A 19,226-nucleotide genomic window follows, 5' to 3' on the forward strand; every position below is an offset into this window, starting at 1 on the left:
TGTGAAAAAGTAAGTGAACCCTGGTTTTATCAGCTCAATTAAGGGGATTATTAGAATCAGTTGTTTAAATAATTAGGTAGATCTTCAGGGGTGAGTTTGGGAGGCCCCACTCTATATAAAGATCAGAAATTTTGTGAGTTTGGTCTTCACCATACAGATGTGTTGAAACACGTCATGCCATGATCAAAAGAAATCTCTGAGGACCTCAGAAAAACAGTTATTGATGATCATCAGTCTAGAAAGGGTTACAGAACCATTTCTAAGGATTTGGGGCTCCAACAATCCACTGTCAAACAGATAGTCTACAAATGGAGAAAGTTCAAGACCACAGTCACTCTACCCAGGAGTGGTCGTCCTACCAAAACCGGAAAATCATCAAGGAAGTCTCAAGGAACCACAGAGTAACATCCAAGGATCTGCAGGCCACCCTCACCTAAGCTAAAAGACTGAAGAAGAATGGTGTTCATGGAAGGATAGCCAGGAGGAAACGACTGCTCTCTAAAAAGAACACTGCTGCCTGTCTGAAGTTCGACAAAGAGCACATAGATGATCCATAAGACTTCTGGAACAATGTTCTCTGGACAGACGAGTCAAAGGTAGAACTTTTTGCCCTCAATGAGAAACGTTATGTTTGGCGAAAACCAAACACTGCGTTTGTACAGAAAAACCTCATCCCAACTGTCAAGCATGGGGGTGGGAGTATGATGGTTTGGGGCTGCTTTGCTGCCTCAGGACCTAGATGGCTTGCCATCATTTACACAACCATGAATTCTGCATTGTATCAGAAGATTCTAGAGGAGAATGTCAGGCCATCTGTTCGTGCGTTGAATCTGAACTGAAAGTGGGTCATGCAGCAAGACAATGATCCTAAACATACAAGCAGATCTACAAAAGAATGACTGCAGAAGAAGAAATTCCACGTTTTAGAATGGCCTAGTTAAACCCCTTAAACCCTATCGAAATGTTGTTGCAGGACCTGAAGCGAGCTGTCCATGCAGGGAAGCCCTCAAATGTCACCGAGTTGAAGCAGTTCTGTAAGGAGGAATGGGCCAAAATTCCTCAAAACCGATGTGAGAGACTGACCAACAGTTACAGGAAATGCTTAGTTAAAGTCATTGCTGCTCAAGATGGTGCCACCAGTTACTGAATCTAAAGGTTCACATACTTTTTCACACACGAATATTGAATGTTGAATCATTTGTGGATAAATAAATTTGGAAAAAGTATCATGTTTTTGTGTCATTTGTTTATCAAGTTATTTTTTACCTATTATTAGGACTTAGATTACGATCTAATAACATTTTAGGTTTGAAAAATATTTGAAATATGTGAAAATCCTAAGGGATTCACAAATCTTTTCTCAGCACTGTATAACTTTTATTTTTAACAATATATTTTTTTTCAAAAAGATAGCATTCTACCTTTTTAAGTACATCTCATCTTAAGGAACTGTATTGTGGCCTTCCATGGGTTCCTGTTTCACTGGGGTATAAAAATTAGGTAACACGCGTGTAATATACATTTGTCATTCATCACCATGGGGAAAGGCAAAAAACTTACAAATGAAAAGAGGCAAATGGTTGTTGACCTACATAAATGAGGCAGTGGGTACAAAAAAATAACTAAAAACCTAAATGCATCTTGCCCCCACGCACAGTGAGGAAGATGGTTCGGGAGGCAAAGAACAATCCAAGGGCCACAGTTGGAGAATTACGGAACTTGGTTGCATCTTGGGGTCACCAAGTCTCCAAATCTACAATTAGACGCCACCTCCATGCCAATAGCCTATTTGGAGGGGTTGCCAGAAAAAAGCCTTTATTGAGAGAAACCAACAAATACAAGCGCCTGGAGTTTGCTAAATGGCATTGGCACTTGGATTGGAACCGGGTGCTGTGGTCAGATGAGACGAAAATAAAGCTCTTTGGCCATGCACATCAGCGGTGGGTTTGGTGTTGAAAGAAGGATGCGTATGCAGAAAAGAACCTCATACCTACTGTAAAATATAGTGGTGGATCTTTGATGTTATGTGGCTGTTTTGCTTCCACTGGTCCTGGGGCCCTTGTTAAGGTCAACAACATCATGAACTCTACCAGGTACTAGGATAATTTAGCCAGAAACCTGGTTGCCTCTGCCAGGAGGCTGAAACTTGGCTGCAAGTGGATCTTCCAGCAAAACAATGACCCCAAGCACACATCAAAATCCACAAAGAAATGGTTAATTGACCACAAAATCAACATTTTGCAATGGCCATCTCAGTCTCCGGACTTGAATCCCATTGAAAACCTGTGGTTTGAATTGAAGAGAGCAGTTCATAAGCGCAGACCGAAGGATATCAAGGATCTGGAAAGATTCTGTATGAAGGAATGGTCTAAGATCCCTTCCAATGTGTTCTCCAATGTCATAAAAAATTATAGAAAAAGGCTCAGTGCCATTATCCTTGCAAGGTGAGGGTGCACAAAGTACTGAAAACAAGGGTGCCAATAATTATGACACTTAATTTATTTGGAAATTAATTTATAATTTGAGAAATGTGTAATTTTGGTTGATTCCCTTGAATCAGTAATAAAATACAATATATTCCACATGTTGGAAAATTACAATATAGCTCATTACCTGTGTTGTTTATTTTATACAGCCATTTTTGCTCATCTTTATCAAGGGTGCCAATAATTTTGGAGGTGCCTGTGTGTGTATATTTATATAAATATACATACATACATACAGTGCCTATAGAAAGTCTACACCCCTCTTTCAAAATTTTCACCTTTTGTTGCCTTATAGCCTGGAATTAAAATGCATTAGAATAGTTTTTTTTTCCATTTATCTACACATCATACCCCACCTCTTCCAAGTGAAAAAAATATTCTTGAAATTTGTAGAAAATTAATTAAAAATAAAAACTGAAATAGCAATCCTAAATTAGCTCAGGTGTAACCAATCGCCTTCAAAATCACACACCAAGTTAACAGGCCTCCACCTGTGTTAAATTGTAATGATTCACATGATTTCAGGATAAATTAAGCAGCATGTAGGTTCCCTCTGCTGGGTAGTGCATTTCAAAGCAAAGACTCAACCATGAGCACCAAGGCGCTTTCAAAAGAACTCTGGGACAAAGTTGTTGAAAGGCACAGATCAGGGGATGGGTATAAAAAAATATCAAAGGCCTTGAATATCCCTTGGAGCAAGGTTAAGATGATTATTAAGAAGTGGAAGGTGTATGGAACCACCAAGACCCTGCCTAGATCAGGCCTTCCCTCCAAACTGGATGACCGAGGAAGAAGGAGACTGATCAGAGAGGCTACCAAGAGGCCAATTGCAACTTTGCAAGAGCTACTGGCTTTTATGGTCAAGACTGGTCGAAGTGTGCATGTGACAACAATATCCCAAGCACCACAAATATGGCCTGTATGGTAGGGAGGCAAGAAGGAAGCTATTACTCAAGAATGCCCATCTTGAAAAAAACACAAACAAAAAAACGTACAGATTCTTTAGCCATATGTTAAAAAGTTTTGTGGTCTGATGAAACTAAAATGCAAAGCGTTATGTTTGGCACAAACCCAACACAGCGCATCACCCAAAGAACACCATCCCTACTGTGAAGCATGGTGGTGGCACCATCATGTTATGGGGATGTTTCTCATCGGCAGGGACTGGGGCGCTTGTCAGGATAGAAGAGAAAATGAATGGAGCAAAGTACAAAGAAGTCCTTGAGGAATACCTGCTGCTTGTTTAGTACATTTCACCCCAGACCCACTCGTTTGCGACTATTGCGACAGGCGCAGCACTTTAGTACATTTACTCCATAATCTGTTAATATTGATCACATCTCATAATGTTAAACAACATACCGAAGACTGAAAGTGTTTAAAGATGGATCTCACATTAGTTTCAGAAGTAGATTCAGTTTTGGACTCTAATAAAATCAGTGAATTTTCATTGAAGAACTGGAGACAAAATCTTGAACATGTGGTAGATTCACCCTAGATATACTTTTCAAGTCCAGCAAGTGCATGTTAAGAAATGTAGAGAAATTACTTTATACTGTTGTAACAGGTTTGAAACCCATAATAAAAAATAAATAAATAAAAAAAAAAACAGCACAGTAAATGTACAAAGTTGATAAACTGTTTATAAGGGACAGTAGCCAACTCTAAATCCAGCCAATTACAAAAGTTTAAAATACTGTTGATTTATTTTGTTATTGATGAACAGTGATTAGAAATAGCTTAAATGCACACTTAATTTCAAAATATAAACATTACCTTACCAACTAGACCATGAACAGTAAAACAGACATTTTAAACTTTTAATTATTTTTGTGTTTAATTTAATAATGATAATAATGCTGTAGCATTATCCTGTGGCTCAAACAGTCTAGAAAAGGGCTTTAAAATATAGCCTTTTATAGACATAGCTACAGTATGTTGCAGTGCCTCATGACTAAACCCATCAGCCTAAAGATAGACTGCCTCAATTGTTACTAACCCTCCACTAACCCCCTATTTATACGCTGTACAAATTATTTACTTACAGTAGCAATCCTAAATTGGTGATAAGGCAAAAAAAAAAAAACATTAATTTATTCCACCCACGTACAGCTTTGGATACAAGTGACCTGGGTACTAAAGGCTCACCGGCACAGCCAAGTCACATACAACATTCCAATTGTAATTCGTACTGTTCAAGAATACCAATGCCAGCCTAACTGACCTTTAATAACAAAAGCTCTCATAATTGGCATTCTATGAAGAACTGTTTACTGTAAAACATACATTAAAGAATTATAAAGCACAAGGTATAATTAACCCTTTTCTCTGTCAGTTCTGCTGCACCATTTATTATAATAACTGTCAATGTCAGCTTCAGTATTTGTGTCTGTCACAGAGGCTTATACTGGACTTTTCCTAGACCTCAACATAACAAAATTGCTTGCTCACTCATTATCAGTATTACACAGAAGTAACGAATCTAAACCTGGACAGTTCACTCTTTGTTGGCATACTTTCTTTGACCGTGGTGTCCAGGGTAAACTGCAATCTGTAGAGAATTGTCGATTTGCATGTCATTATAGTACGATACTTTACAGACTGAATGCCTCAATGTATCCTTGAAACTTTCACACTTAGCAGTTTCTTTTTTTTAATGGGCTCTTTTTTTTTTGTTAGTGTATGAATTGTTGCAATGGTTGATTGCATATTAATCTTAATCTAAACTTTATTTAACTTTTTTGAGTTTTTCTTGTTGAAGACTATCATCACCAAAAAAAAAAGCAGCAGCATATTACCTTACAAGCCTTCCTGCAGAGTATGTACAATGAGCTTGTGTAGTGAGTGGATTGCACTTTGTTGCTATGTGGCGTATGCTTTCATTTTGCTCACAAAAAAATACATTTCTAGTTTGCTAAACTTGTGTACATGAAGATGGTTTCACTTGTTCTTGTTCACTACAATTTGCACCAAGGGAAACCTACCAAAACACATTAACATCCAAGAATAATGTTTTGTACAGTGCAACTGTCGATGTAATGATGCCATCAGTATCACATGTTCCTTGCCATTCGAGGCTTGAAAACGGGAAATACACAGGGGAAAAAAAAAATGGGCAGACATTTTGTTTGGTTGCACAATGAGCTTCCAGGTTTTTTGTGGTAACAGGTAAGTGATCAGCATTGCACAACAATGCTGGTTTATTCCTGAATAATAAGGGAACTGTTAAAGTACAAAATGTGTACACATTGGATAAACATGTGTCTGTATGCTACATTATTTATTGTCAATGTCAGCGTCAGCATTTCTAGGCACACATGTACACTGAACATGTATTGTGCTGTGCACAACCATTTACAGATTCAGACCTCCGAAGGTAAGACTCTGGCAGATTAACAGGTATATGATCAGTTTGTTGCTTTGTTAAAAATGTTCTGGGAATTACATAAAATGTCTATACTGGTAATCATGAACTACAGCAGCAGTACAGTACATTTTGACGTTATGTGTTTCTTCATTTTTAGATACCAGGGTCAGAGGATGGTTCATGCTGGACTCCTGTTTGCCGACAATGTCTCTTACCCTTTTGTACCTGCTTATTGTATGGCTGGGAACAATATATATGAAGAACAGACCTGCATATTCTTTAAAGGGTGTTCTAATTGCATATAACTTTTCAGTAACCATGCTGTCACTGTACATGTTCATTGAGGTAAGGAAAAAGAAAAACAGAAAAATTAACCATATAATTCTAACATTTTTTTTTTTTGGTGATATCATTTTTTTTTTTTTATGTACTCGGAAAAACAAGTCCTATTTTAAATCTATTTATTTCGTAATTAATATCTGCCAGTACTGTATAACTATGCTAAAAATAGAAAATGCTCTTCTACAAGGGTAAAATCTTACTTGTGTTATTCCTAACACATTATTGTTTGGTTTCATTGACCCCTAGTGCTAATTGTTGATTATTTTACCTTAAAGAATAAGTAGCAGGGTTCTGAAAAATATAGCGATAAACATCCCCATGTGTTTCTACAACTATTTAAATAATGTACCTGTAATTTTTCTTTTTGTTGTTAACATCCTGACAAGTTTTTACACTTTGAAATAAAGTTTAACTCTGTCAAAGATATGTCTGCCTTGTGGACTCGGGTTTGAGAGCAGAGGTGTGTCCTCTCTCTGATCACTGACAGGAAGCGTTTTTTTTTTTTCTACCCGTATTTCTGAAGAGACAAGCCCCAATGAAGCTTGGTCATTGACGATGGTGTGGCTTCTCTCTCTCTCTCTCTCTCTCTCTCTCTCTCCAAATAGTTTGACACAATTGGAGCAACCCTAGAGAATAATTCCAATTAGTCTGCGTGAAGGGATGAAAACTAAGTTTATAATTGAGATTTTAAAGTTGTGGATGAACATACGAAATGCAATACAGTACATTCCTTTAAAGTAAGTTAGCTTTCATTTCTGTTCATACAGGATCATCTTCAGTTTCATACATTAATACATACATAAATAAGTCAGATGGTTTAGTAATTGTATTTAAAAGCATAGGCATGCAGTATACCTATTTATTAACCCCCCCCCAAAAAAAAAAAAAGTAGCCCAGTTTTACACGTTTGGGACTACCCCGAGAATAATTCAAACTCATATCGGTATTTCAAAGTAGTTTCACTTTGACATAAAGGAATTTCTATTTATGTATTAATATTGTATGAAACTACACTAAGCAGAGTGTATGGAGCTGTCGCTCCCTGTCGGACTGGAAAGGAAGTGTGCTCGGAAAACCACAGACTGGTTGACATGGAATGCCAAGATTGTCTTCGGCAAAAAGGCAGGATTGTTACGGAGTGTAACATTTTGTCCTGGCCTCCGTAGCACACAGTGAGAGGAGATTTTCTCCAGAGAAATAGCTTGCGGGCCACACAATGGAGACTGCATGGAAAGCTAGGGAGAGGCCAAATGGCAAGATACGGAACTTGTACGCTGTTCCTGTGTGGAAATAGGCATCTTTTGAGGTTCACCTTGGTGAACATTTTGAACCTCCTTCGGCTCAGATACAGGTTGACCTGTCTGAGGTCGAAGATTGGTTTGAGACCACCATCTCGCTTGGGCACTAGGAAGTATCTGGAGTAGAACCCTTTATCCAACTGGAGGAGGTCTATCATGTGAGTAGCTGCTACCTCTTGGATATCACAGTGGCGTCCTGTGGGTCTGTGACAGATGTTGTAGTCAAGCCCTGACAGGGAGGGGGACTGTGCTTGAACTGCAGTGAGTAGCCAGTCTGAACGATAGTATGTACCCAGATGTCTGTGGTGCACTGACGCCAATAGTCCAGATGGCTCCCTGAGAAAGGGCCCTAGGCTTGTGGTAGCAAAGTCCTAGGGCTGCTGCTTAGACTGTGCCGGTCTTTGAGGTTGATGGGACCCAGGGCGCCAATTTGTCACTGGTTTATGCACTGGAGGTAGTCGCTTGGGAAGCAGACGAACCAGCTCCTTCATGGATTCCCGCACGCAGGATCTTGTCCATCGCAGGACCAAACATATGCCTTGGTGTAATCTGGGCGACTAACAATGGAGCCTTGTCCCTGTCAGGCACGTGTGCCTGGGAAACCCACAGCATGCTTGTTGAGTTTGGACACACGGAGCAGTTTCTTGTTACCAGACGCAGCTTATTCAAATGTTGTGGTGAGGGCCTGTGGTTCTAGGAAAGGGACCTCAGCAAATGGCACTGGTAAGCTACCAGAATGCTGTTATAATTGCCCGGCATTGCGGCAAATGCACTGGCTGAATAGGCACGCTTCAAGATCTGCTGACAGGGAGAGCTTAACTGCTGGGGATGCACTGTCAGACTCCACATCCTTAGACGGGAATGCCAGCTCCTGTTCAGCTCCTGTTCGCCCGCCTCCTCCGAGGTGGTGATGGACTGTATGTCCTCCTGTGGCCAATCTCTGCTCGTAGCCCCCTGGGGCCCTGATGTAATTCCTTGATGGGAAACAGGTGCCCAGAGCTTTTCCAGTTCGGTACTGGTGCAGTGGTTTTAGCACCGTATAGGACCAGGTTGGGACTGGTTCGGAACCAGGACTGTACCGGGTCGGAACTGGGTCAGTTTAGTGACTTTAGCACCAGGGCGGTACGAGTAAGGCACCAGGTTGGTTTTGTACCGGTTCTGTGACTTTAGCACCGGGTCAGTATGGGTACAGTACGGGTCGGTACCAGGATGGCACCGGATCGGTTCAGTACTGGTTCTGTTACAGTAGTATTGGTTCAGTACGGGTAGGGTACCGGGTCAGAACCGGGTCGGTTTGGTATCAGTTCGGTGACTTTAGCACCGGTTCTGTATAAGTACGGTCCAGGGCGGTGCTGGGACTCACGCGATAACCTCAGTTCTGGTTCGGTACCGTGTCGGGAGAGGAGCGAGTCGGTGACCTCGGTACCGGCACAGTACAGGTACACTGGTTCACAGTCACCGCAGGTGACAATGTACAGGGATCACCACCTGTACAAGCCACTGGCAAAACCACTCAGTTAGTACCACACACGAGACTGAGGGAAGCCTGCTTGTTAGAGTAGTACTAACAACCAAAATACTGTGGAAGAGATTGCAAGCAATCACAACCGAAGCAAGCATCTTGGTCCTGTGCAGTGCTGCTGAGCCCAGCAGCTGCTTTTGCTGTGTGTGTGCTATTGCACCATGTTGCAGACAGGCTGGCGTGTAGTCTATAAAATAACAGAAAAAAAATGCTCTCTACAAATACAGTAATTTAACCAATTACCATAAATAATATTAAACATCTCGTATTATTGGTCAAAGCCAAAAAGAGAAATAAATAACTCCAGCCGGAGCTGTTGCAGCCTGGGGGTTGAGCCCCAAGTCAGTTGACTTATGTTGCTGGATCCCTGAGAAGGCGCGACTGTAGCCGCTGGCTTCACGCGGAGCACAAGGCCGCATTGGGACATAACAAGCAACAGGCTGTAGTGCATGAAGTATGTGTAATTTGTCAAAACAATTACAGCGATTATATTAATATCACATATAATTTTTGAAAAAACACAATAAATGCAAAATATGTAGCAGATAGATGTAACAAGGACTTTCCTGAACAAGGCTCTCCATCATTTCAGAAAGAAAAAAATGGTTGTGAGATCTGTGAGTGCAGACTGTTTGTATAGAGAGATGCTTTGGTATATCTTATTCAGGTTTCAGGACTCTACAAGGTAAATACCCATATATTAATGGTTACATTTCGTACTTGAAAGGGAAACACACCCTCCTCACTGCCCCAGCTTCATTGGGGTGTGTCTCTTCAGGAATATGGGTAGGAAAAAAAAAGTATGCCTACTGGCAGTGATCAGAGAGGGGACACACCTCTGACCTCAAACCCATGCACTAAGGAGGCATCTTCAAAAGACCTTAGAGCGTTTAAATTTGTAAAAATGTGCTAGGATGTTTGCTTGTTTTTTTTTTTTTTATTTTAGTTTCATACAGATTTTTCAAATACAATCATGTTGATAATAAAAAAAAAAATAAAGCATTTCATACCACAGTTCAACGACTTCCACATCTCCTGCTATCTTCCCTTAATTTCAACTAGATACATGCCCATTCAAGAATTTACAGGTTAATGGGTACTAAGCAGAGGAAATCCATGAAGGGGTACTTTATGATGTGTCACATTAAGATTCGTTTTCCCACTGCTTTAAAAAATGTCATTAGACTGCGTTACTGTCAATGGGGCTATTTCCATTTTTCTCACTGTATTTTAGTAGTACTTTCTTGTTGTGTTTGTTTCCATGTAGTTTTCTTTTAGGCAGAGAGATTCCCATTCTAAATGCAAATAACCTAATTAATATTAAAAAATGGGCAGGTATATTTAAATGTTTGTGTCTGTTTCAATTTGGCCTTGCGTGACTGCTGATATCGTACAGCTTTCTTAAACTGGGTTTCTAAGTGTTAAAATAATATAATAATAATAATAATAATAATAATAATAATAATAATAATAATAATAATAATAATAATAACTAGAACTGTGAAGCAGTTTTACGGCTTCCAAGATCAGTACCAGTTGGAAATTTTGGCAAGCTGTAGCATTGCAGCACAAATGTCAGCAACAGTTCAGTTTTATGGAGAGGTTTCAATTCAAAATTCTGCATTAGCTCATTATCTCACTATATTTTAACTTTAAACACCATAGTACCCATGACCCTGTCTACACATTGGAAGGTGTTATAAGCTAGTTTTACATTTAACCTTAAGGAGAGGTCAAAGGTCACGGTCAAGGCAATTATTGAGTAGAACATATATGGGTACCTATATGTGTTCCATAGTAACCATTAACCTATCAGCACTCTGTAAGGAGTTATAAGCTAGTTTTACATTTGACCGAAGATTTTGAAATGTTTTTAAAGAAATGTGTCAGGCGACAAACACCATTTTTGAAAAAGTCAGTTGTATTGACACGGGGATGATGCTTGTCATCTTTGGAGTTAATTAACTAAACCGCATTAAACTGAAGTGGTTTTAAATTTAAGAATGAAACGTAGGTCAGGGGGCCATCTTGTTTTACAACCATTTTGCCATATTTGAATTCCATTGTCTCCAGGATGATGCCTAACAAGTTTTGCAAACGGTTTGCGAACAGAAGCAATTTGATGTTTGGGGCACGTTTTGATAGTAAAATTTATCACAGCAACTTCTGCTTCGCAAACTTGAAGCGGGTTTGGTTGCTGATGACATATGCAAAGTTTCAGATCAATTGGTTCATCGGTTCCCAAGATGAAGATTTTGAAAGGCTTTTCCAAAAGGCCGCTATCTTGGTTGACGCAGGAGTGCAGTTGTTTCTGCATCTGAACTGTAATGTACACAGGATGATACCTGCCAAGTTTCATGTTGATTGGTTACACCATATGCGAACAGGAGCAGTTTACGACAATAGTCCTTTTTCCATCCAACTTTTAAGCTTGGTAAAACTTATGCCAATAAGAAAATGTATCCAACGAATGCTATGGAAAACAGTTTAAGTCGACTTTTTTAAGAAGTTTTCACTCACATGACGAGCTCAAACGCTAGAGGTGGTTTTTATTTTTTACTCGCAGCAACATTTTATTTGACACTTGCATGGAAAACCATAACGAGCGTATTTCTGGTCCTTGCGCCCTTCTTCGCCATTCAAGTGATGTCAAATTGTTTAATGCCTTGCTCAGTTGATAAAAACAAATTGGCAGACGTGGAGCAAAGAAGAAACAAAATTACAATTACTGAACGAATATGATGTTGTTATATTTGATGTTGTTATACTGGCAAAAAAAACATAAAAAATAACATACGAGATAGAAACATTTTAGCACTAATATCACTAATATATCATAAGCAGAAAGAAGAAAGAAAGAAATCACTTGTATTATAGTCAAAGATGTGTGTGTATACTGTAAATGGCTTATTATAAATGACTTTATAATAATGCCACTGATTTTTTTTCTTCTTTTTTCTTTCTGTTTATGCAGTTTAGTAGTATATATATATATATATATATATATATATATATATATATATATATATATATATATATATATATACATTGCCTTGCAAAGTATTCAGACCCCTGACCAATTCTCTCATATTACTGAATTACAAATGGTACATTGAAATTTCGTTCTGTTTGATATTTTATTTTTAAACACTGAAACTCAGAATCAATTATTGTAAGGTGACATTGGTTTTATGTTGGGAAATATTTGTAAGAAAAATAAAAAACTGAAATATCTTTCTTGCATAAGTATTCAACCCCCACATATTAATATTTGATAGAGCCACCTTTCGCTGCAGTAACAGCTTTAAGTCTTTTGGGGTAAGTATGTACCAGCTTTGCACACAGTGTGGGAGTGATTTTGGCCCATTCTTCTTGGCAGATTTGCTCCAGGTTGTTCAGGTTGGTTGGACGACACTTGTGGACCGCAATTTTCAAATAGTGCCACAGATTCTCAATGGGATTGAGATCAGGACTTTGACTGGGCCACTGTAGGACATTCACCTTTTTGTTCTTGAGCCACTCCAATGTTGCTTTGGCCTTGTGGTTGGGATCATTGTCCTGCTAAAGGTGAATTTCCTCCCAAGCTTCAGTTTTTTAGTGGACTGAAGCAGATTCTGTTGAAGTATTTTCCTGTATTTTGCTCCATCCATTCTTCCTTCAATTGTAACAAGATGCCCAGTCCCTGCTGATGAGAAGCAACCCCACAGCATGATGCTGCCACGCCCATACGTCACTGTAGGGATGGTGTGTCTTGAGGCATGGGCAGTGTTAGGTTTGCGCCACACATAGCGCTTTGAGTTTTGGCCGAAAAGCTCTATCTTGGTCTCATCTGACCACAAAACCTTTTCCCACATCGCAGCTGGGTCATACTCATGCTTTCTGGCAAACTCCAGACGTGCTTTCAGATGGTACTTTTTGAGTAACGGCTTCTTTCTTGCCACCCGCCCATACAGGCCAGTGTTATGCAGAGCTCTTGATATGGTTGACTGGTGCACCATTACTCCACTCCCAGCCACTGAACTCTGTAGCTCCTTCAAAGTGATTGTTGGCCTCTCTGTGGCTTCTCTCACAAGTCTCCTTCTTGTTTGAGCGCTGAGTTTTGAGGGACAGCCTTTTCTTGGCAGTGCCTGGGTGGTGTGATGCAGCTTCCACTTCCTGATTATTGATCCAACTGTGCTCACTGGGATATCCAAACACTTGGATATTATTTTGTACCCTTTCCCTAATCTATGCATTTGTATTACTTCATCTCTAACATAGAATAGTTTTTGGTCTTCATTTTCCTTCAGATTCACAGCCTTACCAATGATCCTTCAGTGGGGTTTTTATCCAGAAAATGTGACAGCAACTTTAATGGTTCACAAGTGGAGGCCAATGGTAAGGTAATTGTGTCCTCGTTAGGGCATTTTTTTTCATCGGTGCAAACTGGGAGCTTCCATAGCACAGGGGTTGAATACTTATGCAAGTAAGATATTTCTGTTTTTTATTTTTCTTAAAAATATTTCCCAACATAAAACCAATGTCACCTTACAATAATTGATTCTGAGTATCAGTGTTTAAAAATAAAATATCAAACGTAACGAAATTTCAATGTACCATTTGTAATTCAGTAATATGAGAGAATTGGTCAGGGGTCTGAATACTTTTGCAAGGCACTGTATATATATATATATATATATATATATATATATATATATGCTATATATATATATATATTGCTTACGATAACGGGATATACATTTTCTTGTTGGTTTTGTGAACTACATATGTGGTAACTGGTATATGAACTACATATGTGGTAACTGGTATAACCTTGACCACATATGTGGTCAAGGTTCATTTGATTTTTTTTTTTAAGAGCTTAACACTGTAGAATGTATACTCGCTAGACTAGCGAGCGATAAAAAGAAAAAAGTATGGAAAATCATCTAGTGAGTGTATTTCTTGCGAATAACCTGAAAATGTAGCGACACATGCGCATTAGGCTATGATATCACGAAATGCACAGGGAATTCCCTTTGACTCGCTAGAATTTGCAGTTGATGGAAAACTGTTTTCGCCCTTATGTCTATACTATTTTTGTAGCAATTTTACTGAGTAACTTATAAAGTTGTTTGATAAATGAATGGAAAACGAACTAATAATAATAATAAAAAAAATGATTAAATAATTTTTTTTTTTATAATAACAATAGGCTTCCCAAGACAGCATGGAAGCCTAACAATAAATACCTGAATCCGAATTCTGCAGTGACAGTGCAAGGCTCTCACCAGTAGCATGTGGTTATGTATTTGTTGTGTTCTTGTTATTAAGATCCAGTATATTAGTCCATATGAGTTCAACACATTTCTGAGAAGATACTGTAGTAATCCACTGGGACTTTGTGGACTTTGCTATGTAGTAAGTTGTGCAGCAAGCTGATGTTATGACCCGTATTTGTCATTTTGAACAAATTCGTGGAACCAATCATTTTTTTTGTTCTTTTTCATGTTTTCGTATTTTTAAAACAAATCTTACTCAATGAATTTGCTTAAGCCTGGTGTTGTCAGTAGATGGCAGCAATAATACAGCGGCGCTTTTTCCTTCGTCGGTACCCATGCTACTTAAATCTAATGTACAATGAATAGCATCATATTGCTAAGGGACAGAAAAGTCTAGACTAAAGCAATAAGCGTAAAGTGCTTCGTTATTTATTTATGCTTTTGTTGCAAAGGGTAATTTTGCATTTGCAGTAGCGTCAGTATTTTTTTATTACCTTGTTGATAAAACTTAACTATAAGGCACTTTTTATAAGTCAATTGGTAACTGAAATGTTGAATAAATGGTGTCACGAAAAAGAACATAAAAAACACTGAATAAAGAGGTCTCTAAACCCCTCGTTGTATGCTTATTTTTTCCTATTTGGTCAAAGAACTTATAAATAAAGGACAGCTTGGCAAGGCCTTTAGTTATAGCAGAAAGTTGCACAAGGTTACGTCACAAACCAGATTTGCAGTACTGAAGTCTGGTAAGCACAGTGTACAACAGTGTACATGAAAAAAAAATTTTAGTCAACTCTGCAGCTTTTTAGCGTGAGAAGGCGATTTAACCACCCTTTAAAGTGTTTTAGACGCGCCCTACCTATAGATCGTGGAATGTGCAGCAACGTCGCATAAATGAAGACTGCGGAGAGAGACATGACTTTTTAAGCTGTATGGAAACCCAGCCAATGATATTTTGACTCAACAGTGCAAAACAACAGGACAATCAGATTCCTTGTTGAGGAGATTCTCAAGTCCACTTGCCACATACATAGGCTGCTTTGTGTTTTAGTACTGATGGGGGTGTGGGAAAGGAACCTTGCATTCCTGATTTCTATATTCTTTTTGTTTCTGCATTATGGTAACATGCATATCTTAGACAATCACAAATTATTCCTGCAGTTTTAGTTCTGTTCTTATTAACATAATAGCAAGAGTTATCAGAGCCTCAAACACCACACTGATCTGTCAACCAAACACACAAACAAACTTGAACCTGGAAACAGGGTTTGTGGCAACCATGAAAAATGTGAAGATCCAATGTTCTTCTGGCACATTTTTTTATTGTTTTCTTGTGTTAAAGATGTAGAGAAGTGTGACAGAGATTGTTGAGTGGTGAAGTCAGGCCAGAAAGCACTAACAAAACACAGCAGTATTGCGGTCGTGTTTATTTAAACACAAAAAATAAAATAAAAGGTTCAAACAGAAAAACAAATAAAATAGATAAACAAAACAAAGTCTCGAACACAAAATAAAGCAGATCTCACCTCAGGCTGGGCAGTTCACTGAGCCTTTTTTTTATTTATTTTCTTTCGTTTTAGTTCTTGTTCTTGGATTCTCGCTCACTGTCATTGTCTGTCCTGCAGGCTTTTGTACAGGTGACCATCTCCTGATTAGCAACAATTAGTCACTAAATTAAATAGGGAGATGACCACCTTCTGTCAAGGTTTTTGTGTGATGGGGCTTCTCCATCCACACTGTCAAACAACAAACACAACGTGGTCCTTCGCCGTCCTATTCATATACAGTGCATATAGCAAGTATTCACCCCCCTTGGACGTTTTCACAGTTTGTTGTGTTACAACCTGAAATCTTGATGCATTTAAATGGGATTTTTTCCTTTGATTTACACAGCCTATTCAACACTTTCAATGTATGAAAAAATGGAGGGGTGAAAAAACATATCAATTAAAAATAAAAACCTGAAAAGTCTTCATTAGATAAGTATTCACCCTCTTTGCTATGACACTCCTAAATAAGCTCAGAGTGGCAAGAAGGAAGCAATTTCTGAAAAAAGCCTAGGTAAAATCCTGCTTGGAATTTGCAAAAAGGCATGATGGAGACTCTGAAAAGATGTGGCAAAAGATTCTGTGGTCCGGTGAAACAAAAATAGAACTATTTGGCCTAAATGCAAAGCGTTATGTCAGGCGCAAACCCAATACAGCACATCACCCATTTGGACTTTACTTTTGTAAACCAATAGCACAGCCTCCACGGTAACCTGTGTATGGCCTATGCTTTTCCACTAGATTTAACCTCTGTATTATACCATCATCTGAGGTTCATTGTGGTTCATTTTTATGTAATGTTTATAAAGGAATTTCTTCTCTAACAGATTGCTTGCTTTCTGTATGAATGAAAACCTAGCCATTCAAGTTGCCAAATTAGTGCTTTACAGTGCAGTTGATATCATTGTAGACACTTTAAGCTAGTCTGTATCTGGTTGCACTGTGTCTAAAAGCCACCAGTCACTGCCAAATAGTCATGCAGTGTTGTCGTTTAATCACAGTGCATTTAATCTGTTTTTGAATCACAGCTGAGTTAGTGGAAGAGCTCCTTTTACTAAACTCGTACAAAGTTTGTCTCCAGACCAAAGAGTCATGGGTTTGAATCTCATCTCCCAAGTGTACAAAGACTGAATTGTTTGTCAGGTTCTAGAAAACAAGCCTTATACAGTTCCTTACCGTTTTGGTGTATTTGTTATTATTTTAATGCACAGTAACAGAATACATTACTTTTGTAATACAAAACGGCACATGTCTGTAGTACTACATTTTACAGTTTGTAGAAATATAAAAGTTCATTTATATTTTATCTTCATTTTGGTATATATTACAGTTTAGTGATTTAATTTCTATAACAAATTGATCAGGCATCTCATGCAAGGGACAACCCATTTAGACAACATCGATGCTACATATTGTAGGTGGATCAACTTTTTGTCCAAATACTAGAGCAAGGGTAATAACCAGAACCAATGTGGTTGAAAATTGTTCTCTGTAGGAATGTTACTCATTCAGTTCAGCACATCACTGCTAATGCAGGTGTTTTGTTCTGTACTGATATAGTGGCCCCATTACAAGCAGTATTGATTAACAGCATTCTCTTGTCTTATTACTTTGGTAACGGTTGCATGGGTTAGATTACTGTGGAAGCAATCTTGAGTGGACATTGTGTGAGGGCAGATTAATATGGATTTATGGAGTGTACAGTGTCCTTACTACCAGGACAAATTAAGCAAAACCTTCTCAGAATGAAACAGTACTTTATTTGACAAAAAGCTTAAAAGCAATTAAGTTGATGACTGTCATACATCCCTAATTGGAACATATTATACAGTTGACCTCTGATCTGACAAAACTGCATTTCAGTTCATAACAGATTTGGTACGTTGTATAGCCTGGAAAATTGAGCCTGACTGGATTGCACACTATTCAGAATGGGACAAGTATCATGCCGAATAACTAACTGAAAAAAGAGGAATTGAATGCTAAACACTGTGTGCACATTTCCCGTGTAATACATTTACTATGGATGGGGCAATCTGCCTGCAATTTGCCCGTAAGGGAAAATAAAATCTGCTGTGCCTGTGCACCCTACACTACAAAAAGGTAACTCTTTGTTACAGATATGTAAAAAAATATGTTGTGGTCAAATATGTCAAAAGTTTTGTGCGTTGTGCATAAAGAGAATAAGTGCATGGATTTTGTCATAAGGGGTAGTGTGTTGGCATCTTGTAATGCGTATGATTGTTATTCTGTTTCAGCTGATTGCATCAACATGGGAAGGTGGTTACAATTTGCAGTGTCAGAATCTCCACAGTGCTGGGGAAGTGGACACAAGGGTAAGATACAAAAAGAATTGTTACACTAGCTGTGTTCTTCGTGACATAAGGGCAACATTTGATATATATTATAATTTACATGCATACAGGGTGATTAGAAAGTCAGTTGGTGTTTTACAGTGTGAGGTGGAAACTACGTGTGTTATTGATTTGAAGGACGCCATCTGTCAAGAGATTGTATATCACACTGAAAGTGCTGCATTTTGCTTTTATTGTTAGAGTACATTGGACAATAGAATCCTTCTTCAAGGCAAACCAAGCAGTCAATGCAATACCACTTGTTTGACTTCACTAACTGTACCCTAAGATGTAGTTTGCAAGTACAGAGCAACAAAAGAACTGTGAAACATAACTATCTACTAACAACATAATTTTGATTACTTTGATATTACAACATACAAAAAGAGTTTTAGCCAAGTAGTCTTTTACCCGAGTATTCCAGTATCCAACTGCACTGTAATTAGAGTGTCCCTGTGAGCTTTCAAAACAGAAACACGTCTCTAAAAACCTGACAGGCAGTGTAAAAGAAAAAGAAAACAGGAAACCATACAGCCTGCCCTATAACACTATCGACAGGTGGGACAGCCCCAATTAGTACTAATCTCTATCTAATGTTACCTTTGGTGGGGTAATTAGTGCCAACTGGGTTCTGCAAAGACATATGTAAAAGGTACACTCAAACCTAAATAGGATCTGAACAAACTGACTAAAATGTTCTCATAAAATGGTGGTATTATCAGCATTTGTCCAAGATTCTGCTTCTACTATATATCTCATGCCGGGCCAATTACACTAGGTAATACGGTTCTCTATACATTAGCATTGTGATATTAGTTATCAATTAAAGTGTTTGGGTTTTTTTTTTTTGTGATTTTATACAGCACTAGTTTTTGTTGCTACTGAATACATGAAAATATCAAATTTATTTTATGAGTTAGTATTGGTCTCGTCACCTTCACGAGTGTCGGAGCAAAGTGGAGCCACCAAAATGTGATATTTTCAGTTAGGCCATTGCATATCCTCTGTTTACACAACACGTATGAGAGTAAATTCAGGCTGTTAACTTT

At 38.5% G+C, this 19,226-nt stretch overlaps 1 protein-coding gene across 1 annotated transcript in view; it reads left to right on the forward strand.

Moving 5' to 3' along the window:
- The window catches only part of LOC121314530 (elongation of very long chain fatty acids protein 2-like), a 51,486-nt gene that overhangs the window by 23,596 nt on the left and 8,664 nt on the right, over window positions 1–19,226 (forward strand). The window contains exons 3-4 of the mRNA XM_041247912.1: window positions 6,011–6,198; window positions 18,082–18,159. Coding sequence (XP_041103846.1) covers window positions 6,011–6,198; window positions 18,082–18,159 — 266 coding nt within the window. The remainder of the gene's footprint in view (window positions 1–6,010; window positions 6,199–18,081; window positions 18,160–19,226) is intronic.

Source organism: Polyodon spathula, chromosome 4, assembly GCF_017654505.1.
Source record: "Polyodon spathula isolate WHYD16114869_AA chromosome 4, ASM1765450v1, whole genome shotgun sequence".
Taxonomy (NCBI): domain Eukaryota; kingdom Metazoa; phylum Chordata; class Actinopteri; order Acipenseriformes; family Polyodontidae; genus Polyodon; species Polyodon spathula.